The sequence below is a fragment of the Lepidochelys kempii genome, chromosome 2 (assembly GCF_965140285.1).
Source record: "Lepidochelys kempii isolate rLepKem1 chromosome 2, rLepKem1.hap1, whole genome shotgun sequence".
Classification (NCBI taxonomy): Eukaryota; Metazoa; Chordata; order Testudines; family Cheloniidae; genus Lepidochelys; species Lepidochelys kempii.
In genome coordinates this window covers 29,811,029-29,834,994 of record NC_136381.1, presented here as the reverse complement: position 1 = coordinate 29,834,994, position 23,966 = coordinate 29,811,029, and the positions used below count along the sequence as shown (strand labels likewise).

Genomic DNA, 23,966 nt, shown 5'->3' with positions numbered 1-23,966 from the left:
TTAAGAAACAGCCTATCAAATCAATGCAATGTCAGGACTTGAGCAGTATGTCCAGGCACACACTGAGTAATTTCATTAGCCAAATGTGTTTGGTATGCTAATCAGCAGTGAGATGATTAGCAGCACTGGCATTTAAATTGTCATAATTAGGCTTCAAGATTAATGCCACAAGATGAAGAGTGGCAATTCACATTTCTCACTGCTATTCTTTCAAGTCACTCTGTCTAGGTGCAGACTCAAAAATACCCAACATATCTCATTGTCACAGCGATCACTGTCACCAGAAGGAGTAGAAACTTCAGAGACCAGAAATTCATAAGAACACAACAAAATATGAAATAAATCTACCGGGAGACCTAAAACCAGAAAATTAATGGATTTTCTATGTCTGCAAATGTCTCTATTCTAGTTGTTATCCAGATATTTATGCCATGATGTTTGGAGACAGAAGCATATTGGGTACAGCTACAAGGCTATCAGACTTGCTGAGTCCTATATAGATCTTCAAAGTCACAGGGGAAGGAGAAACCATAGGAAGAGGAATGAATTCAGAATGGCATGGAGTGAGAATGGAAACCACTGTGCAAGTGACAAGTTGAAAAGCTGTTAAGGTGGCTTATTTGTGCAGGAAATATGTGTTGCCAAGCAGCGCCCTCCCATGTAGAAGATGCAAACTAGAGGGATCTAAAGATTTTAGACCTGTAAAATAAATAAAACCATATATATTTTGCCCCTCTCATAAAGCCATAAGAACCCATACCTAATATCTTTAAATATTACACTGATGAATGTTTAGAGCAACACGTGTCTCTTTCTGAACACAGAGCTGAAATGCAAAGATTTGCATAAAATAAATAAAGTTGTAGAAAAGGTTGTAAAATGGGGAAAAGTAACATGGCTATATATTTAACAAAATTAGGATCTGAAGAAACTAAGCTGCAGACTTCTTGGTTTCCTCACTGAAGGGAGTGATACAACCAATACTGTGTTCTAAACCAGAGTGTATTGGAGGTGAAGGGAATTAAAATAGGAGGTCAGATTGGGATAGGACATTTTTTTCCCAAATCCCAAAAACTCTCTCAAGGTGGGAAAACCATCTCCTGCCCAGTTCTAATGAGTAGTTCCTTAGTGACACAAATGATCCCATTGTTTTATTTTAAATAAACACGACCTTGGTGGATTATTTACATGAACAAGGAATAATCACATGAGTAAAAATATAAAATTGGACCTACATTAAAAAAGCTGGAAAGGGGAAGTGCATTGCAATGTGCTTTTCACCAGCATAAATAAAAAATGCCTGTTATATTTTTTCTCCTAAAACCAACTTCTGAACCAAGCCCAAACCTGGGAAATTTCAGCGAGATATATTTGTTGTTTTAAAAAAAAGAATAAGTAAGTAACCTTATCTATGGCATCACAATGGCAAATCAATCATGACAGATGACCCTAAAAAGGTCTTCTCACTTAAATGAAATAAAATCAGCAGAGCAGAATAGATAGAGTTTACTGTATTTGGTAAGTAATTGAATTCTAACTTTATTTACCTGTATTTCGATTAGTATTAGATTAGTATGATTACTAAAGCTCCAGTATTTCAAACACTTACGCATGTTCTTGACTTAAGCATGTGTGCAGTCTCAGTGAAGTTAGAGGACTGCTCACTTGTTTAAATCAAGGAAGAGTAAGTTTTTGCAGTATCTACGGACACTTGCACTCAATTTTTTTCTTCTTCAAGTGACGTCTCCAATACACTCTGGTTTAGAACACTACAAATAATGTTAGATTTTAAGGTTTTACGCAGATTTTTCCATTGACTGCAATGGGAAGTTATACCCAAAACAAAACAAAAAAAGAGCGGTTCAGTATGGCCCCATACATAAAGTATTCTTATGTACATTACTCAGATTAAACAAATCCCTTGCCATTATATGATACTAAGCATGGGCTTGATTCACAAAGAAAGTAAGGCAAGCTCAGAGTCACAAGACCTAATTGTGAGACTTACAAAATTTAAGTCTGGCACCTAGGCACCCTATACGCTGAATGGGGAGAGATAGGCACCTTAGACTGGGATTCACAAAAGCCAGCATGCTAGGGAGCTCCTTACCTAAAGTAGTCTATAGAAAATGCCAAGCTGACAGTCATGTGCTAAGCCTCACACCTCTCTCAGAGATAGGAAGATCCCTACACTTGGGATTCTCAACTGCAAATGGTGTTAGACACCTACTTTTAGTCCAGTGGTTAGTGTACCTGGGATGTGTGAGGCCGCCACTTCAAATCAATCTTACATTTTAAGAAGGGATTTAAACTAGCATCTGCCACCCCTCAGAGGAGGTCCCTAGCCACTGGGCTATAGGATATTCTGATGGAGGGGTGGCTCCCTCAGTCTCTGCTGATGAAGCTGTTCCTCTGTGGATAAATATATTTTTTTAAAAATGGATCAGGAACCCTCACTCCTAGGTATCCCCCTACAGTGCTCTAAACACCAGGCTACAGTGTCATTCTCCTGCTTGCTCTCTCTCAGGTCTAGTGTTGAAGCTCTTCCACTATGGCTAAATTAATGAAATTATCATTGGGAAGAAGAGAGAGTCAGAGAGAATGTGAATATGCATATATGATATCTTTGTAGCCTGAGACCAGTCACCTGGGAGGTGGAAAACTCAAGATCCAAACCCAGTGCTCTGTTGTTGCTTTTTAAAATTAATTATCCACAGTGGAACAGCTTGAAATCACTTGAGAGGTTTGAGTTCAAATGCTTTCTCCTCTCTGGTGGAGGGAGGACTGGAACTGGGGGTCTCCCAAATCCCAGGTGAGTACCATAACCACCACTAGCCTAAAAGTTAGGAAGATGTCATCCTTCCCTTTCCACAGCACCTGCCATTTTATGTAAGCTCATCTATAGGGGCCTGATCCAATAGGCAAGCACTGAACACACTTACTGGATCAGGCCCCACAAGCAAGTTAGGCAGAGGAATACCTGTCTTCTTCAGTTCCTCATGTCTCTAGGGCTTAGGCATCCAAATATCTGCCATGTGGCTGCAGTGCATATGCTCAAGAGGCAGGAACATAGGCACCTAGGGAATTTTTACTGCAAAAATTTAGGGGCACTGCAATTCTAGGTGCCATTTAAGGTTTGGAAACAGCTAAGCAGGGGTCTTGAGAGTCCCAGTCTTATTTTGTCTTATTTTGGGATTAGGTGGCTAAAGTGGCAGTTAGGGGCCTAAATCCTTTTGTGACTCCAACCCCAAGTATTTTAATTGGATAGCCAAGATGCATCATGTAAATCATCATAAAACTATTTACAGGATATGTGAGCCTTATAAATTCAAACGTTCCCACAAATCCTTCTTTATTATCAGCTTACCAGTTAGCTTATTTAAGATCAATATTTACAGAAAGAGTCTAGCACCCACTTTTGGAGTCCACACCAATTTGACAAAATGTAGTAGAGATAATGCTATTTTTTGTGAATTAAAGCTTATTTTTGCTTTATTTTAATGCAATTTTTTAAAAAGGCATCAACAATTTTCCAGCAGCTTCTTTTTCTCTTGTGGGGAAAGGGTGGAAGCAATGGATGCAAAGTACTAGCTCTGCTTTGCCCACCTGTCAGCATGTGGATTTCCATGTTCCTCAGAAGTCTATATCTCTGAGATCTGGGAGAACCAGTAATGCAGAAAGAGCTGACCTTTGCACCTCTGTGTGGGAGCATGGGAATCCACTGACAGAGGTATCTTCTGTACGTAGATACATGATTATCTGACCTAGTAGTTTTATTTATGATTATCACAGTGGGGGAAATCCTGGCCCCACTGAGTTCAGAGGAATCAGGATTTCACCCTGCATGTTGATTGGAAAGTTTAGAAACTGAAAACCTAAAGGTTAGGCTCATATTCAGAAATGCAATAGGTTCTTTGGTTTGAAAAGTGTTGTATTTCAACATGATATTCTTCTTACGAAGGAAGTAATTATGTAAAATTTTAAATAATTTTGCTGATAAATAATTTATAAGTTCTACACTCAGGCTTCCTTAAGGTTTTCCTTGTTAAACAGACCTTTGGTATGGCAGAGTTCAACTTCTTCATATCAATACTGTCAAACAAAAACAATACCATTTTAGATCCAATTTAACAGGACCCATGAAGGCAGACTTTGTTTGACATGTATCCCATTACAGGATCAGTATTTAAGAAACAATTAAACCATAACTGGAGACATTTTACTATATACATAAAACAGAATTAATAAAACCATTCCTATAAAAGAAAAGGTCCTGCATGCATTGCTCAACATGTTATCAGCAAAAAAATTAAAATTTTTAGATACATGAAAAGTTTAAATTGGGGCAGACAGGCTAAAATTAGCAACAAAAAGAGGGATTTTCAAAAGGCATGCAGTGACTGAGGAGCACAGTTCCCATTAGAAGCCAACAGAATTTATGCTCTAAAGGCACTTTGTTGCTTTTGAAAATCCCACCCAATAAGGCAAAATCCCCAAGTATTCCAATCAAACTGTAAATGAACTTTATGACACCGAAAATAACTCCTGGTTATGGGTAAAATTGGAAAAAAATATATCAAATAAGAAAAACATTTGTCAAGACCTTTCAAATGTAATTTTGATAGAGTGTCCTGGTTCAGCTTCAATCACCCACTCACAATTCAAGGAGTCTTTATAGTACCCAGGCCAGCCTGGAGAAAGGATTACTCCACTGGGAGATGAAAAATGTCCACCACATGGAGCTAAAAACAAAATGATAGAAAGAATATAATAATGGAGATTTACAGGTTGTAGATTAACATTATCACCATTATTAAACAGAATGCACACTGGTTTCTAAATGTATTATTACAGCAAGATGTTTAAGGTTCCCTCCTCCCCAATATCTTAGGCCCCAAGCCTACAGTGAACTTTGTAAGGCACATGGGGCCACCCACACAAAGCTCAATACAGGATCAAAGCCTAAAAAAGCAAAGTCATATATGGGCTGTAAACATTGACAATGATTATTACATTTCAGTATAATAAATACAATCTATCATCCTATAGACCAGAATAGAAAATTAGAAAGCACTACTTTTAAATATATCTTATTAGCTAGACCTTATGAATATAACTATAGATTTTGAAAAGGATATAGAGAAGCTTGGATTGAGTCTTTAAAATATCTGATCTGGACATGGTAGAACCTTCTGAATATCAATTCCAGCTGACACTGACCTGCTGTGTAACTTGGGCAAGTCGCTGGATTTTTCTGTGGAACAAATTTCCCATGTGTAAAAGGGGGATACTTACCAACCTCATATGGATGTTATGAAGAGTAGCTAAGGATTTGTAAAGCATTTTGTAGATGTAAATATTATTATTCTCAGATACAACTGAATGCATGTAGTTTAAGAAAAGCTACATTAGAATCAACTGAGAGTTTATAATTAAGGCTTTACAGTGGCTTGATGATATTTCAACCATGGTAATAATCTAACTATTAATTATAAAGTTTAAATGATAATTCACTGTAGTTACCAAATGTCCAAGAGTAGCACATATAAAAACAGTAATATTAATTAACAATCGGGGTCAATCCAGCAAAAAGGAACCTCCAAGGCTGACAGAACATTGAATTATTTCATCATATTTGATTCTACAGATGTGAAAGCTACTTCCTACCCCCATTTTAAGTCTATGAAATGTTACAGCAGTGGCAATCACAGCGCTAATTCTGTTAGGCATGTTATAGCTGCTCTCTTCCTATGCCAGGAGCTAGGTACCTCCAACATCTTAGCACAGCAATGAGCTTTATTAGCTAGTCAGAGAAAAAAATATGAAGAGGCTATGCTCAAAATCTCCAGTGCTTTTCTGGCCCAGAGTTCCATTCTGGCAATCAACCAGAGAAAAGAAGGAGAAGAAAAGAAGATGTGCAACTATGAATGGCCAATGCTCCTTGGAAAAATAAACATTACCCAGAATGTTCATTTTCTTCTCATAGTGAAGTCTTATGGTTCTGAAATGATTGTTATTGTGGTGTTTACCCATAACTAGATCAGGAAGAAACAAACTATCATACAAAAAAGGCAGCTTTTAAGATTTTTTTCCCCCACTAACACCGGAAGCAGATGTGCCAGAAATATCCCTATAACAGTGGTCCCCAAACTGTGGGGCACACCTCCCTAGGGGGCACAGAGGAAGGTTTGGGGGGCCATGTGGTGGGGCCTGGGCCAGCCCCCATGGGAGCTGGGATGGAGCGCTATCCAGCCCCACTCTGGCCCCAGCCCAACTACAGCCCCAGCCGCAGCTCCACTTTGCCCCCTGCTCGGGCCCAAGCCACAGCTTTAATCTGCTCCCTGATCTACCCCTAGCCCAGTTCTACCCTCATTCCCTCTCTGCCCCCAGGCCAGCTCTGCCTCTAGTCCCAGCTCCTCCCCCATCCCTAGTTCATCCCCCAGCTGTGCCTTCAGCCCAACCTCCTCTGTTGAGCCAACTGTGCAGTAACAGAGGGGAGTCATGAACAGATTCCATTACTGGTAAGCGTGGTCGTGACAGGAGAAGTTTGGGCACCACTATCCTAGAAAGTCTGCTCAGTTTCAGTGCATTCAAAGAGTCATCTAGTTTATGCATCTGATACAAATCCAAAACTTTTGGTTACTTATTTGTTCAACCCTTATCTGTATACCTTCTGAGAGGCACTCATCACTACATGTGCTGCAAAAATCAAGTTTATTCCCTGACACCAAAATTAAAAAACAATGACGTAAGAAATCTGTGGGAGAAAAAAGCCCCCAGAGCAAGAAACCAATGTAGGAAGATCTCTCCACATCACCAGCCCACTAGAATCGTAAAGGCCTTAAATGAAATCATCTTCCCCTATATACCTCTGGGGAAAAAATTACTGCAGCAGAGCTGCTTTATTTGTTTTGTGGGAGGTTAACATTCTCTCTATATAGAAATTAATTCAGTGAAATTTCTAAAATCCTAGACATGTAGTAATTCTATTATTAGTGATATTAACATTTTAGAAATAGAAACAAATAATTATGTCATCCCAGCACTTCAGAATGGGTACTGTAATGCTAGGACAGTTTATGAATTATGTGCATATACAATGTGGTGAACCAAGCATGTATTATGCACCTGTTTTACCCTTTTTGAAAAAAATGTTAGTGAAGCAAAAAATGCCTTGCTCTGCAGAAAACATGGTCAAAGAAGCAACTGAGCTCTAGTTATTTCTCTCCTTAAAGTAACAGGCTGAGATTTTTATTTTTCTTAATTATAATGCTGCATTTTCACGGAAGTTATTTTAGTTCCTTACTCCAGGGATGAAATTTCTCTTACAGTGTTTGACTGAAAAGCTTGGTAGCCTTGAGTGAACCCAGCCACTGATTAGCTAGCACTTGTTGCAGGGTTGGGCCATTTTTTTTTCATTATTTTAAATTAAAATGGATTAACCAGAGGCCAAAGTACTGTACAAGTGGCTGGGACCACGAGAGTCGAGGCAGATGTACCCACTTCTTTGTTGTGTGTTGTATTGCTGAGCAGTGATTTTATGACCTTTGAAGGGAGTTAAATCTAAGCCCTCCTTGCTCAGAACATGAGACTTTGAAAGGTAAAGGCCTACTGCAGAGAAAATGGGGGTGAGGTGGGGAATAATAATGTAGGAGCAGATTGTCACTGGCTGCACAGATATGTAAGGCCACCCAGTCCAAGTGCAGCCACATTAGAGCAACTTGGATTGCAGTTGTGGGTCCCCTTTGGAGTGTATCCTTTGGGCTACTGTTGTTCCCCCACCCCATGTGATGCCCACCATACCATGGATTGGCAATATGAGGATTAGATTCACAAGAGGAATTATGTGTTGCAGCACCTAATTTTTAGGCACCCTAATGCCTAGTGGAATTCATAATCCTGAGTTAGATGTCCAATCTCCCTATACAATGTATTGGATGAATTAGGTATTGAAAAAAAAAAAAAAAGATTCACAGGAGCCAGAACATTAAGCAGAGAGCCACGTAAACTACTTGCAGTAGTTGATCATGGGTAGTGATCAATGGCTCCATGTCTAGTTGGCAGCTGGTATCAAGTGGAGTGCCCCAAGGGTTGGTCCTTGGGCCGGTTTTGTTCAATATCTTCATTAATGATCTGGAGGATGGTGTGGATTGCACTCTCAGCAAGTTTGCAGATGACACTAAACTGGGAGGAGAGGTAGATATGCTGGAGGGTAGGGATAGGATACAGAGGGCCCTAGACAAATTAAAGGGTTGGGCCAAAAGAAATCTGATGAGGTTCAACAAGGACAAGTGCAGAGTCCTGCACTTAGGAAGGAAGAATCCCATGCACTGCTACGGACTAGGGACTGAGTGGCTAGGTAGCAGTTCTGCAGAAAAGGACCTAGGGGTTACAGTGGACGAGAAGCTGGATATGAGTCAACAGTGTGCCGTTGTAGCCAAGAAGGCCAATGGCATTTTGGGATGTAAAAGTAGGGGCACTGCCAGCAGATCGAGAGACATGATCGTTCCCCCTCTATTCGACATTGGTGAGGCCTCATTTGGAGTACTGTGTCCAGTTTTGGGCCCCACACTAAAAGAAGGATGTGGAAAAATTGGAAAACGTCCAGCGGAGGGCAACAAAAATGATTAGGGGACTGGAACACATGACTTATGAGGAGAGGCTGAGGGAACTGGGATTGTTTAGTCTGCGGAAGAGAAGAATGAGGGGGGATTTGATAGCTGCTTTCAATTACCTGAAAGGGGGTTCCAAAGAGGATGGATCTAGACTATTCTCAGTGGTAGAAGATGACAGGACAAGGAGTAATGGTCTCAAGTTGCAGTGGGGGAGGTTTAGGTTGGATATTAGGAAAAACTTTTTCACTAGGAGGGTGGTGAAACACTGGAATGCGTTACCTAGGGAGGAGGTGGAATCTCCTTCCTTAGAAGTTTTTAAGGTCAGGCTTGACAAAGCCCTGGCTGGGATGATTTAGTTGGGGATTGGTCCTGCTTTGAGCAGGGGGTTGGACTAGATGACCTCCTGAGGTCCCTTCCAACCCTGATATTCTATGATTCTATGAATATCAAGGAGAGACATGTAGTTTAAGCCGCACTCCTCAAGGGAAGTTTGGTACCTAACTCCAGGTTAATGGTAGATGCCTTTCTCTGCTCAGGATTAGCAGCCATGAGCCCATTCCTGGAGTTAGATGACTAAGCCAGGCCAGCCCTTTCTCACAAAACAAGACAGAAGAAGAGGTAACAATGATGGAACCACCCTTGTATCCAGCCTCTCAGTGAGTAGAGCACTCACCGAGAACATTGGAGATCTTGATTCAAATTCCTCCTCCGCCTGATTCAGAGCAGGGACTTGAACCTGGGTTGCCAACATCCCAGCTAAGGGTTCTAAACATCAGCCTAATTAGGTATAAGGGAGGCACAACCAGTACCACCTTACCTTCATGTGTGTTTTGTGAGGGGCTCAGTTCGGTAGGTGTGCTATCAGGGGACCTCTAAGCACACATATTGGGGCAGGCCTTGCAGGCAAACAGCTGAGGGAAATCCCCCCACCAGCATCAACAGGTGGGGAACCTGATGTGGCTGGCAGTGAAAGGGAGACAGTCCTGTAGCAAGGGAGGGAGACACTAGCCAAGGAACAATAGGTAGCTCATCCCCCTGGGAGTCTCTGGCATCCATTGGCCAGCAAGGGGACAGGTATGCGACTGGCCAGCATTCCCCAGCACCCAGGAGTTACACCAGCACAGGGACCATATGCAGCCTCTTTCCTGTCTGTTCCAGCAGACAAAGGGTTACTCACCAGCTTCCAGCAGCTGCAACAATAATCTTCAAGATGCAGAAGGAGGCTAGTAAGGATTATGGTGCCTCTCTCCCCAGGGACAGAGGGTCTGCACTGGTGTGTGTGGGGTGTCTGCACCATTGCAGGAGTTGTACCTCTTTGCTCCACCACATGCAGGCTCTGCCTGCTATTTGAGAAGGAGTCCCCATAGGAACCAATTCCGTGCTTGAAGGGGAGGGGGTAGCCCTGGTCAAAGCTGGAACCATGGCCTCCTCTCCCTCATCCCTGAACTTGTTGGCAGGGGGAAGCCTAGAGGCCACAGGATGACCCTCCTGGAGCTGGGTTTGTTGTCATGCCCCCCTCCACTCTCCCTGCTATGGCTACTGGGGACGGTCCTGGCTCTGCGTTCCTGGGTTGCTCTGCCCTGCCAGAACCAGCTCGAAGGAAACTGCTCTCACGCATCCTTTGTCCCACAAACTCTTGAACTGGTTGGCAGCTTTTTGCATTTATGCAAGTATGTTGTGTATGAGAAGCCCTGAGAGGTATATTTCCTTCCTCAACTATGAGGATTTCATAGTGAGGCCTTATGCTACATATGGTGGGGTAACACGATTAAGGTATGACAGAGAATTTAGATAGAGGGTGGCAGAGGAGCCTGGAATAAAAATAACCAGGAACTTTGGCTGGAGGTCTGATTCCTTATCATGCTGCCCAGCTGGCATTCACAGACAGTGGGCTGTGAGTTACAAAACCTCATTTTCAAAATATGCATATGAAAGTCAGTGTGTACTTTGAACTGATGATAGGAAAGGTTTTTTTGTACCAAAAGGTACAAGTACTGCTGTAGGATGTGTGGGGAGTCAGCATAATACACTCTCCTGTTATGGGGGTGAAGGGCAGTTCCACCAGGGCTGGAGGAAAGAGAATCTGCAAGGTCCCAGTGCTTCAAAGGATGCTACATGGGGAGGCAGTAACCACAGAAAAGGCTCGTTCTCCAATTAAGATACAGGGTTATGGAATTTGTTAATGGACTACTCCATAGGGGAAAAAAGCCATAGTTTATTTATGGAATAGATTTTTGGCCTCTTTTCAAATCCCATATGAGGGTGTGAGGTTCGGCTCTTGGGCTGAGAACTTGAAGTCCTCTAAAGGCTACAAGCATAGAAAAAGGGCAAATGGGAAATGGCAGCAGAGAAAGTAGCAAGTCCCTTCCCATACATTCCAATGCCAGAATTGTACATGACCCCTGGGTGTGGTACCAAAGAAGGTAAAGGGGGAATATAAGCTTATCCATCACCTGTCCGACCCCCATGCTCATCGGTAAAATGATTATATTGACCCCAGCTGTGTTCGGTAAGATACTCATCATTTGATGCTTCAGTAGTCATGGATAGGGCGTATGGCCCTGGGGCAATGTTGGCAAAATGTGACATCAATTGTATTCCACTTGCTTCCAGTGCATCCCAGGGACTTTAACTTGCTTGGATTTCAGTTTAAAGACCGCTACCATTTTGATAAGCCCATGCCATGGGGTACTCAGTGTCATGTACCACTTTGGAAAGATGCATCTCCATGTTGGACTGCGCGATGGAGCATTGTGTGATGTAAGTCAGTCTCATGACAATCTTGATGTCTTCTCATGTGCAGGAAGATTAGGAACAAGCAACGGTGAATACATGCTTCAGGAATTTCAGAACCTAGCCAAGTGCCTTAGGCTCCTCTTCACCATAGAAAAAACAGAAGGCCCCACCTAAAGTTTAACACACCTGGACATCGAACTGGACATAAATTCAGGGTTTCTAGGTTGCCTACAGAGAAGATGGAATTGGCCAGGCCACTGACAGGAGATCTCAAAATGGCAAAGAAAATTACTCTGAGGGAACTACAGGTGGTGATGGAGCATCTAAATTTGGCATGCTGGGTGGTGGCTCCTGTTCAGGCATTTTGTGCTCATCTGGCATCTGCCCCCTCTAGAATGAACCCCACACTATTTTAGCAGAATGACAAGGAAAATGTAGGAAGTCTTTGAAGTGTGGGAAAGATTCCCAGAAGGGTTAAAGGGTCTCAATATGTGTTCAGGCTATTTTCTCAAGATTGAGTTGCAGGTACAATCCAATGCCTCAGAAGGTATAGGTTTGGGGATTTACTTTCAAGGTGAGTGGTGTGCACAGAAGTAGCCAGAAGCTGGGTGGCTCACGGTATTACAGGGGACATCACCTTCCTCTAGGTTTTTTTCCCCTATACAGGTGGCAGTCACTAGTTGGGGAGAAAACATTCAATACAAGTAAGGCTGTTTCGGGTGTTACAACCCAATCTGTTGTCCATATTGTAAACAGACAGTCGGCTAAGACTGCTCAAGTAACGAGGCCGGTCAGGGCCTTCATTGAAAGCTGCCTGTGGTTTAACATCCTTGTTCATGAAGTGAATGTCCAGGGAGTAGATAGTCATGTTGCCGATGCTTTCTCAATTTCAAGGTGGCAGATTCTGGGAACTCATCCTGCTGGCCAGCAGAGATCCATGGGCAATGCCCCAACAACTCTGGGATCTTAGCTCATGACAGCTATGGGACTAGTCAAGGACTCAGTTCCCCTGCAGACTAAATTCCTACAAGGCCAGCCAGTCAGAGTTTGTAGAATTTAGGGCACAGGCTGGACTTCATTGTGGGTGACCAATATATACACACCAGGTGGTGCAATATGTGGTGCCTCTGACTCTCTGTGGGTGGGCCCATTTTTAGCCAACTAGTGGGCCAGTCCTCCTGGAGTAAGTTAGGCGTATCCCAGACCTGTGCAGGCATTTCACAGTACAGAAACTTTTAAAAGGGTGGTCCAGGAGGAGTGTGTGTCAGTGGGATCGCAGGTTACCCATAACACTGGAAGCCCTGATAGTGCTGTCAAAGGCTCGGCTGAGGCTGTAGCTATGGGAGGGGGGCCAAGTTATTTAAGGCGGCATTTGTTGTTGCCTTCTTTAGTGCTTTGAGAGTGACTGAACTGGTGCCTATGGCAGCTGTGGACAGGTCCCAGCATGCCTTAAACCTAAGAGATGTGCAACTATCTACAGGAGTGGTGTCTCTGCACTTAAGGTACTCAAAGAAACCAGAAGTGAAGAGGGGCTTATGAGGCAGTGAAACAATGTGCAGACAAGTACTTGTACCCTTTAGAGGCAATAAGAGCCTCACTAAAATTCCAGAGCCTGCAGCCAGGCCTGCTGCTCACACACGGTGATGGTAGCTTCCTGTCAAGGTACCAATTCAGCATGGTACTGAGAAAACCTTGACTCATATAAATTTGGTACTCATTCCTTCAGTATCAGCACAGCGATGTCAGTGGCTGCAGAGGGGTTTTTGCCTGCAGCAGGTGAACACTATATGGCCCTGAAAATCAAGGTATTATAGGATTTGCATCTGTACCAATGAAAAGATATCAGGGAATGGCAAAATGTAACTAACCCAATGTGCTTGTTTGTTTCGGAAGCTACCCAGGGCATATGCAATGTTTGGATTTGTGGGCACTGTATAGTGCATTGAGCCCACAAGAGAGCAGCCAGAATGGCAGCCATATCTCAGCTGAGCTTTGAGCTGAAGCTGTTTGCATCCAGGAGAGGCATGGAGTGGGATCAGCTCATGCCACTTCTGCACTCACTGACAGGCAAGGACTTGGAGCAGACCCAGGCTATATGGACAAGGCTAGAAAGAAAGTAAATAAGGACGTCACCAAGATATTCCTGGATAAGGGTTCAGTGACAATGCATAGGGACATCCGTTACAATCGGCTGGAGGTTGTCAGGGATGATGGCGTACACCTGTCAGATGGATGTGCCTGACATACGGCTACAGCATGTGCAGGCCTGGATTGGGCGGGTGTTCTGATACCAGGTGGCGTGTTTTGGGTGGGAAGCAACCATATAAGTTGCTGGTGCCCCCTGTCGCCAGTTTCCTGTGAGGGTAAGAGACTGAACGTGAACGGTTCCCAAACGTAACAGACCCTGGATTTTGGTGTTGGGCCTTGGGGTCATGTGATAGGATGAGACCTTGTGGCCCTTGCGGGCCAAGGTCCCCACCCTATTGCACCCTCTCTTTGCCCCTTGTGGGGGGTGGTGGGGAGGGGAGGGACAGTGCTACAACTCAGAGCTGAATCCTGGGGAGAGCCTATTTTGTGTTATAAATTATATGGTAAGGAGCCCTGTAACCCTGACACTAGATTTGAGTTATATAGTAAGGAGCCCTGTAACTCCTGCACTGGAACCAAGTAAGTGCTTATTATAGGAATGTATGAGTGATGGGCAGGTAGCACCCCTCCCCTGTGTTAAAGTGTAATAAAGGTTGCAGAATGCCACTTAATTCCATGCATATCTGTTCTCACTTTGCCACTGGGTCCAAGTCAATGCCTAATTTGTGAATCCCACCGGGGTTCAGCTGAGTTAGATGCTGAGCTGCTCAACACTGTTAGGTGGCTGTGTGCACACCCATCAGCAAAAATTGAGGCGCCTAGAGATTTTGCCAGTGGAAACTTATGTGCTTAGAGATTTTAGTTACCTACAGGAGTAGGTGGCCGCTGAGGGGTGGTTTTGTGAATGCCAGTGGTGCCTAAATGCTGCACTGTAGGCACTTGATGTGGCAGTTAGATGCCTAAGTTCTCTTTGTGTCTCTACAGCATGAATTAAAGAGCCAAACTCTGAAGCTGGTGGCTGCCCCAGACTCACATTTAGAGCTGGTCAAGATATATTTTTGTTTGTTTACAGAAAATGTCAATGTGTGGTTGGAAAAAAAATAAAACCGATTTTTTTCCCTAACAAAAAGTTAAATGTTTTGATGAAAAACTTCACAAAAACCCAATCTTCTGTTGTAAAACAGCTTTGATGGAACATTTTCTACCAATCGTATTCACATCTTCTGTAGGTGAGGCACAGAGGGGCACACAACACCTGCTGACCAGTGGCTTGCACAAGCAAGTAGACAAGCTTACACAAGCTTCCAGAACACATCATCCAGAAGAACTCACCGAGTGCCAGGGGGGAAGAAAGCTGTACCTTTTTTCCAGAACTACGGTAAATTATTTCATCCCAGAGTGAACGACCTGTAACTCTCTGGATCAGAATCCCTTTCCTGTGCATCCCCTTTTGCGTAGTATACCTGTATTGCAGTGCAAACTCAGGGCTGAGGACAAATGCTCAGTATAGCTCTTAGGAAGCTCTTCAGTAATAAAACCCAAATTTATATTATTTAATAAAAAATGTCAAAATAAACCTGTCCTAGTCCTTCTAGCTGTATTGCATAAATGAAAGCTGAACTAATTATGTAAGGGGGTTTTTGCCAGAAGAGCTGTGGAGGTGATCAAGCAACAATTAACCTCACACTTATATGTCAATACCCTGGGGAAATCTGTGTATAATCCTGGATAGTTTGATTGCTAAGGGTTGGAATCTTGCACTTTTACTAAAGTTAAAATACAGCATAAACAGCCAGACTCGGGGGGAGGGGGAAATTTACAAAGTCCTTAGGTAAATACAATTTGTTTAAGTAAACATTTAGTTAACTGAATTTTTTGTTTGTTCCAGTGAACATGTTCACATTATTCTTGGGGCCAACAGAACTATAAACAAGTGATAGATTTACTGTTATTTAGCAAACTTCTTGATAAGTTGCTAATTAAGGGTTTGATCTAGCCAAAATTTGCTTCCATGAGCTTCAAAAGCTTCCTAAGATCTGCATCCTCAGGGGCTAATCATATTTTCTGAAGGAGAATCCCTTTACTTAAACCTTATACCTCATTACTTACCCTCTGTAGGCCACTTTCCTAAACTGATTCTTCAAATGACCTTGTGAGATTTCACCATGCACGTTCAGGCAATGTGGAGTGGGTTCCTACCGAGCTATTGTCAACACAGAACAAATATCATCTGCTCTGGCTTGACTGGCCTTTTCTTGAGGTCTACAATGGCCATATATTATGCTATCCACTATCCGTTATGCCCCAGTAGGGAGTTTAAATGGAGAGAAGAATAATCCAACACTGAAATGTGAACTTTGTAAAATGAAGGGTGAGCTTTCCACCACCAAAATCAGTATTCACAACTTTTCTTGTTTGACCCAGAACACGTGTATAAATAAATGTCCTTCTGGGCCAATCATATATACACACATGTTTGATCTCTTATTTAGTTTTTTTTTGCTGAATAAAGTTTTCAGTGAGCAAAATGTAGCAAAAAATATTGTTGAATGCTCTATAGCAGGGGTCTCCAACCTACGGCCTGGGGATCGGACCGGCCCGGGGCTTCCATTTGTCCGGCCCTCCAACCAATAGGGGAGAAGCGAACAGCGGAGTAGGCATGCCGAGCAGGCAGGGGGAGGGGCCGCTGGCAGCAGCTCACGTGGGGTGGCAGCACAGCTGAGCTGTGCAGAGGGGTGAGTGCCTCTGGGAGCCAGTGTCCCCCCAAAAGGGGAGCCAACTTATGGAGGAGTCATTGCTGCAGCCGAGCAGGTAGAGGGAGAAGCAAACAGGCAGGCTGCAGCTGAGTAGGCATGCCGAGCAGGCAGGGGGAGGGGCTGCCAGCAGCAGCTCGCGCGGGTGCTGGGGGGAGTAGTTTAGCTGAGCTGTGCGGAGGGGTGAGTGCCCCCGGGAGCCAGTGTCCCCCCAAAAGGGGAGCCAACTTAGGGGAGAGTTGCTGCTGCAGCCGAGCAGGCACGGACCCCTGCCTTAAAGTAAAAATACAAGCCAGATGCTTAATTACATCTCCAATAAATGGAGTAAAGAAGATGGAAATTAACAATTTCATAATGGTTAAATTTTAACTACAGCACTAACAGAACCAAACAGTCCCGACCAACAATGGGAACCTGGAGCTACAAAAGTACCAAAGTACAGCCAAACTTTCAATCCTTTGTCATTTTCTTCAGCAGAGTGGGCACGCCTAGCAGGCACAGGGAGAAGGGAGCAGGCACGGGGCAGAGCAGACCCAAAAAGGGGAGCCAACCTACAGCCCCTGCATCGACTAACTTTTATACCTGATTTAGAATTTAATGCAACACTGACACAGTAGAATAGTGGTTTTTTTTTAACAATTTTGCATATATTTTGGATATATTTAATTTATTTCACAGTCGCTTCGGCCGGTAAAGCTCCTTCAAAAATCTAATATGGTCCTCCTCTCATAAAGTTTGGAGACCCCTGCTGTACAGCTTGCATGATCTGCTGAAAAATGCAGCAACTAAACCTGCCTCTTATTTTTCTACTCATAAGCTAAAACTTATGACTTGTTAGTAGGATGTTTCCGTAGGCACTTCCAAAACAAAAGACAGGAAGTGGTTTGAGGTAACTTGGGAGGAATATGGACATAGCTAAAATGATACAGTATTTATGCTAGATTTTAATTAAGGGTTCGATTTAATTTGTACTGAAGTCAATGGAAAGACATTCACTGATTACATTGTGAGTTGGCTGCGACCCTAAGCTACTAAGGAAAACTTATAGTAAATTAATGCTGCAGTGAGCAATAATTAGTTACACCATATACACCAAGAAAACAAATGACCTATGAACTAATTAAGCTGTTTCACCTACAGTCTGGAAAAGAAATACATAGATTATTACTCTTATTCTTATTTTTAATTACCGGAAAGCTCTCATATAATATGGTGATTGAGGTCATATTAGTACCTAATTAGATAAGACAGACAGAAGTAAACTCATTAGCAGAAAACAAGCTGCACCATACTGTGCCAAAATATTACTGTTTCAGTGAATATTTATGCAGGCAGCGCCATCCACAAAAGTGGAGAATGCGGCATTTCGTTTTATACTGCCAAGAGATTGGAAAGTCTTGTTGCACATTTTTATAGGTCTTGGCTGTCTACTAAGATTCTGCCACATGTGTAGCAATGCAGTGTTTTCCTTCTTCCCTCATCCGTGCCCATAGTTTTTGATATCTGTGCAGTGATTATTTCTAGTCATGCTCCTTATAAGTTACATATTTTTCATGATTAGATGACATGATACATATTAACTTACACAGCTCTGTTTTGTAAAAGTTTTTCAAAGATTCTAGCACTTTCTTGATCTCTTCACCATAAAGGAGGTATATTGTTCTTTATAACTCAAGAATTGGAGGCCATAAAGCATGATGCTTATGTTTATATTCTAATGTTCCTAAAGAAATTGGAAAGTTCCCATGCTAAAATTATGAACTACAGTCAAAAAGACATTTTATGTTTTGAAGAACATAGGACCCTATCTTTTTTGTATGTCAATGACAAAGGTTCTAGCTGCAGCAGGATACAAACCCTAAACACTATAATGTAATTAAATGAGTCTAACAAAGGTAAAATAGTTTCTTGATGAGCAAAAGCATTTTGTAAATTCTGTACTAAGTTCAAAATTACACAGTTTTGAGACCTGTTCCTAAATAATTTTTAGTCTTTAATTTTCAATTATTTTATTACTGCATTGCAGTTTTACTCCTAGTGATAAAGAGTTGACTCCTTATGTTTAGACCCTAAACCTTATGCTGCCTTCCTCTTTCTACTTTCTCAGCCAAAACAGTGTGTCATTTAAATGCCTAAGGACATCAACAACCAAAGGGTTAACACTATCTTGAATTTTTACTGCATGTTAGTGCATATTACCATGCATGCATATTCATAACACATATGGAGCCTATAAACTGAAAAATAAATCAACAAAAATAGGAACACCAGATGGTATTATCTTGAGTCAGTGTATTGCCACAGTAAGAATTCAACTTTGTCACACTTGTGCAAATCAGCATTTTCTCATTTAACAAAAAAAAAAAAAGTTTCTTGTAAATTTTAACTTCAATCTAAGGATTAGCTCTAAACCACACAGGGAATACCTATTGTTATCCATTGTATTTTTAGTACAATATGGTATAGTGTTGTATAGTTTTTAGTATAGTATTAGTATAGTATCTAGTTCCATACATTCAAAGTACTTTATTTTCATGTTTGGAAGCTGAGAATAATAAAGGCATTTAAAAAATGTTATTCTCTCTCTCTCTCTCTCTCTCTCCCCTCCCCCCCCCCACCCCCTTGCATATGGCTCTTTCTCATGCCTGCAGTGCAAGATTCCATTTTTTTTTAATTTAAAATCGACCACTGTGTTCTGAACTCCAAGACCCAGGAGTCCTTCATAGTCACATCTACAGAGAGGTACTAGGATTATCATCAAATGCCTAACTTTTAAAAATAAAATATTCTAGTAAACTCGCCAATGGGGTCATTTCTCCATCCTCCTTTATACTAGGTTTTAGGGCTTGTTGCTTCTTTAAACCCCCTTTTGTGGCTGACTGACATCTATTCCTGTCATCAGCCAGGTAAAATTAAAATATTGGAAATATATTATAACTAGAAGCAGCCATCAGCCAAACATCTCTTAGTCATAGGAGAGCCCACATGAAATATCAAACAGGAGTCTCTGAACATGCTCTGAGTTCCCACAATGTCATTCCAAGTTATTTCCATATATGGAAATTGTGGTGTATTGAAAACTGTGTTAAAACTGTAAGCTGTCACTTTAAATTTCAGGTTTTGTTTTTTGTCCTGCTGCTGCTTGCAGCCTACGGGAAAGTATGTATTCTGAGTCAAGAAGCAGACAGTCTGCAGAGAGACAGCCTAGAGTAAAGTGAGTTGATCTGTCCCACCATTTTAGGGAACAGCCTGTTTTGTCTCTCTCTTTTGGGGTTCCTCTCTGTTATTGTTCGGAATATAAAGTAGTATTATGCTGCAATCTTTCAGCAAGAGAAATTTATGTTTTTTATCTAACTTCTCTATATGTGTGTGCCATGAATGTAACAGTACTCAAGAAACCGTAAGCCAGGAACTCTATATATGGGCACGAGGAAAGCCTAATGCTCACAGATGCTCACAATTGGTACTTATTTGGGGACCAGATCTGACTGCTGATTCTTTGCAGACTCCATAGTTCATAACATCAGATTCTTTTTCAAGATACTATTTCTCTTTGGTATGGAGAAGCAGGGAACCCTTCCTGTACCACTTAAGTCCTGCATCTGGGCTATACAGGAGGATCATAAATGGAGCTGCCACCCAGGTGTGCCAGCACACCATCCAAAACATAGAAAGGGTCTCCACATGAGCTCCATGCAGACTGGCTGAAGGGGCTGTGATGCAGCATGGGGTATATGTTTACACATATCTAGTGGTCCCAACCCTCTTCACAATGGGCATGGCTGAGCTGTAGTTGTGATTCTAGATCGGAGTCTCAAACATGTGGCCCGCAGGGTTATTTTCTGTGGCCCACCAGCCCCCCGTGGCACCTCCGCACCCCCCAGCATTTACCTACAGCAGCTCTGGCCCTGCGCGCACCTGGGGCAGGGCAGGGCAGGTTCCCTTCCTGCCTGCCTGCCCTGCCCCCGCACCACTCCGGGAAGTGGCAGGGACCTGGGAGGAGGGGGGAGGCACAGGGGTCTGTGGGTTGCCCTGGACGCTCCTCCAGGTACCTCCTCCGAAGCTCCCATTGGCCGGAAACGGGGAAGCGCAGCCAATGGGAGCTTCGGGGGAGGTACCTGGAGGAGTGTTCACAGCAACACACAGACCCCTGTGCCCCCCCTCCCGCAGGTCCCATCCGCTTCCCGGAGCCTGCCCTGCCCCCGGTGCACACCGGTCCGGACCCACCCCCACTCCTGCAGCCGAACCCCCTGCCCTGAGTCCCCTGTTGCACCCCACACCCCTCCTGCACCCCGACCCCCCTGCCTTAAGCCCCCTGCTGCACCCTTCCTGCACCCCAACTCCCTGCCCTGAGCCCCCTGCCACACCCCACACCCCTCCTGCACCCCGACCCCCTGCCCTGAGCCCCCTTCGCACCCCATACACCTCCTGCACCCCAACCCCTTGCCCTGAGCCGCCTGCTGCACCCTGACCCCCTGCCCCACCGTGCACCCCAACCCCCTGCCCTGAGCCCCCTGCCGCACCCTGCAGCCCTCCTGCACCCCCTGGGGGCAGGGAGGAGGTGGAATTGGGGTGGGGATTTCAGGGAAGGGGTTGGAATGGGGGCAGGGAAGGGGTGGGAAGAGGCAGGGCAGGGGCGTGGCCTCACGGAAGGGGTGGAGTGGGGGCAGGGCCGGGGCAGCGGTGAGGTGGTGGTCAGTGGTGCGGCCGTTGGGCCAATGTACTAGTCTTCATGTGGCCCTTGTGGTCATTTGAGTTTGAGACCCCTGTTCTAGATTATACAGATTGAAATAGCAGACAGGTAGCTAAAGGGAAAGGGAGCCTGAAAGCAGCCCAATTCCCTGGATCTGATTTAGAAGTGGAATTGACTTCCTAGCTATGCTACCCTTCACCTGGATAGAGTGTGACTTATTTGGGATTTAGGCAAGTGGAGTGGATTTCATCCTGTATGAAATAAAGATATTCATTTGGAGAGTTAATTGCGCAGAACTGATTAATAATGAACACTGATTTAAAAAAAAAACAAAAAACCTCTGGACAATTATATACCACCAGACCAGCAGGACTACTGGGTACAAAATTCTGCTTTATAAAGGTCCTCTTTTTGTATTTTTTTTAAATCTATATCTTCACTTTTTAAAAATATGTCTAATTCTGCAACTAGTGAATAAATCCTAATCCTACCATTCAGAATGCAACTATATGTTCCAATTAGTGGCTAAGATTATCCTTTCATCAGTCTTCCTTGTGCATGGTTGGACATTTTGAGGTGTTCCCAGATTAATTTAGCTTCTCAATATGACTGTGAATATTCAACTTTTAATTTTCATTAGCAATTTCATCCAGCTCCATGAACTACAAAGTACATTAGTGTGGCATTATTGCTTTGTGTGTGATTAACATAATCCAAGAATTACAATGGTTCCTGACAATGTTAAAGTTAATAAACTTTTCAAGGTTAGTTGGTATTACAAAAAGTTATACAGTATGTAAAACCGACTGGACAGATTCATAGAAATAAAGAAAAAAGTACATTATGCACATATTGTTTTCCATCAGCTTTGGTAGCCTTCTTTACCATTGCTGCTGAGAAGACCACTTTATACAGACTATATGGTATTCTGCATTCAAGCATATTCTTCAGAAACAAAGATATCAGTGTTTGGGGGGGGGAAGAGAGAAATGGAGAAGACAGAGAAGAGAGAAACAGAAGGAAAAGGAAGAAGCAGGGAGGGCAAGCGAATAAAAACCCAAGAAGACACGGGGAAGGAGAGAAGAGAAATTATCTGTATGTTGAAAAGAAAGAGGATATAAAAGTAGAATAGAGCCTTAGGTTTGTTAATGTCTTCCATTTACTACTGCCTGCTCTCTTGTTGTTTATACTGCTAAACTGACTATTCAGTGCCCCAGGAAGTGCTCTCAGGTCCTGATTGAGTAATTCATTCCTAGACAGCAAAGCCCTAAACATATGCTTAACTTTAACTAATACAACTAATCCATTTGTATAGAGGTGATATTCCTGACTATTTTGTCATGGAAAGTGTAAACTGAATGCAAAATGATAGCAAAACAAATCAATTTAAGGCACTGGAAAAACAGTTCTCCCCCACACAAAATCAGATTGCTAGTCTTATTTAGACTGCACCTCTTGAAACAATAAAGCTATAAAACAAGGGAAAATTGTTTGAAAGTGTATAGACAACACTTACAACACTTACAATGTAGGGTCTCACATTAGTGTATGTAATCCCATTAAAATTTGTTAGAAGGCTTTCTATATAATGAAGATATAGGTTAAGATTTTTAAAAATAAGTGCCTAAAGATAACATCCCAAGTCAAAGTTTAGACACCTAAATAAACGCCCTAATTTTCAAATTACTGAGAACCGGAGTCAGTGAAACACATTAAGTCATTTCCTGAATCAGATATGTTTTTTTCAACAAGACTGTAGTTCAACCTGTGAAAGGTAGCTAGGCCACTATGCTATTTCTGTGGTTACTGTTAGCAGAGACAGACTGGTACAAGGAAATATGTATAGCATGGTATTGTAAAGATGACAAAACTTGGGTTCATCATCTTCATCAGGAGGGAATTCTGTTGCTGAGGCTAACATTCTGGAATAGAGATATTGCTGTGAGTAGCAGTTTATAACTTGCTTTAAATATCAAAAACCCTACCTCAAGGCAGATCTCGAATCTGATAGGGAGTAAGCATACAGCACACAAAGCACTGAATGACATGAACTTGTTGGTTTAGCTGATCTAGGCAGTAGACGGCTGCATGTTGAAGCAGCCTTGAAACCCAAGAAAAGTACCTGGACAACTACTGCCTGTTGTTAAGTCCACCTCCAAAAGAAAAGACACAATTTTAGGCCCAAATGAAGATAGCAAGGGAAGTCTGAATAGTGTTGCTGTTTGGTTGCCCAAGAACAGTGACAAAACCATTTGGACCCAGATACTGCAACACCTAGAATGTTGGAGAGCGGAAACCTTCATCAAAGGGTGAAGTCACATCCTCTGCTGGTTGATCTTGAGCCAGCTGTTTTTCCATCTAGCCATTTATTTCTCCTAGACATTGGCTAACTTGGTAATGACACTGTCTGTGCTAGGTTTCAGAGATGCGGAACAGGAATTTGTCAGGGTATTCTTAGCATCAAAGCTCAGAACTTCTCACAGTTTCCCACACCAGACAAATATATTATTTAAATTAAAAAAGGGACAGGACAGAGTCCTGCATAGAGAAAAGAACTTTGGGGAAACTGAGCAATACCTCTGAGATCTGTCTGAGAGAAATGAACAAAATACCCTGAAGGTCACTCCATCCACCCTGGCAAGGTTGATAGTTGAGTCAGTTGATAGTTGTATAAATGACCATCAATAGATCCAACATTATTTTCATGACTTCTATTTATGTCCATTTGCTCTGCTCATCTAAAGGGAAACTGTCTACCTACACATTCTCTGGACTGTATCTAGTCTGAAGTCTGACTGTGAAAGCTCAAAGATGCAGGAGACAGTTCTTGAAATTTCTTCAACTACTCCTCAGGGCATGTACTGTGTGATAATTGGCAAGAAACTTTGTTCTGCCTTCCTCAGAATCTTGTTATAGGAGCATAGGAAGAAGAGAAGCTCAGCGATGACTCCTACAATTGTTACCTCTCTGCCTTTCAACCACCGTCAAGACCTTCTGCCTCTGGAGCTTTATATATTGATTTTTTCAGGTAGGGGTTGTTGTAGAATGAGTTTCAGGATAATCAACTTCTATATTTTATTG

General features: G+C 42.8%; 1 protein-coding gene across 2 annotated transcripts in view; it reads right to left on the bottom strand.

The window, feature by feature from the left end:
* CSMD3 (CUB and Sushi multiple domains 3) overlaps window positions 1-23,966 on the bottom strand; it is a 1,215,628-nt gene that overhangs the window by 473,368 nt on the left and 718,294 nt on the right. For both annotated transcript variants that reach the window (XM_073330296.2, XM_073330291.2), the window contains one exon: window positions 4,604-4,742. In XM_073330296.2, the coding sequence (XP_073186397.1) occupies window positions 4,604-4,742 (139 nt within the window). The remainder of the gene's footprint in view (window positions 1-4,603; window positions 4,743-23,966) is intronic.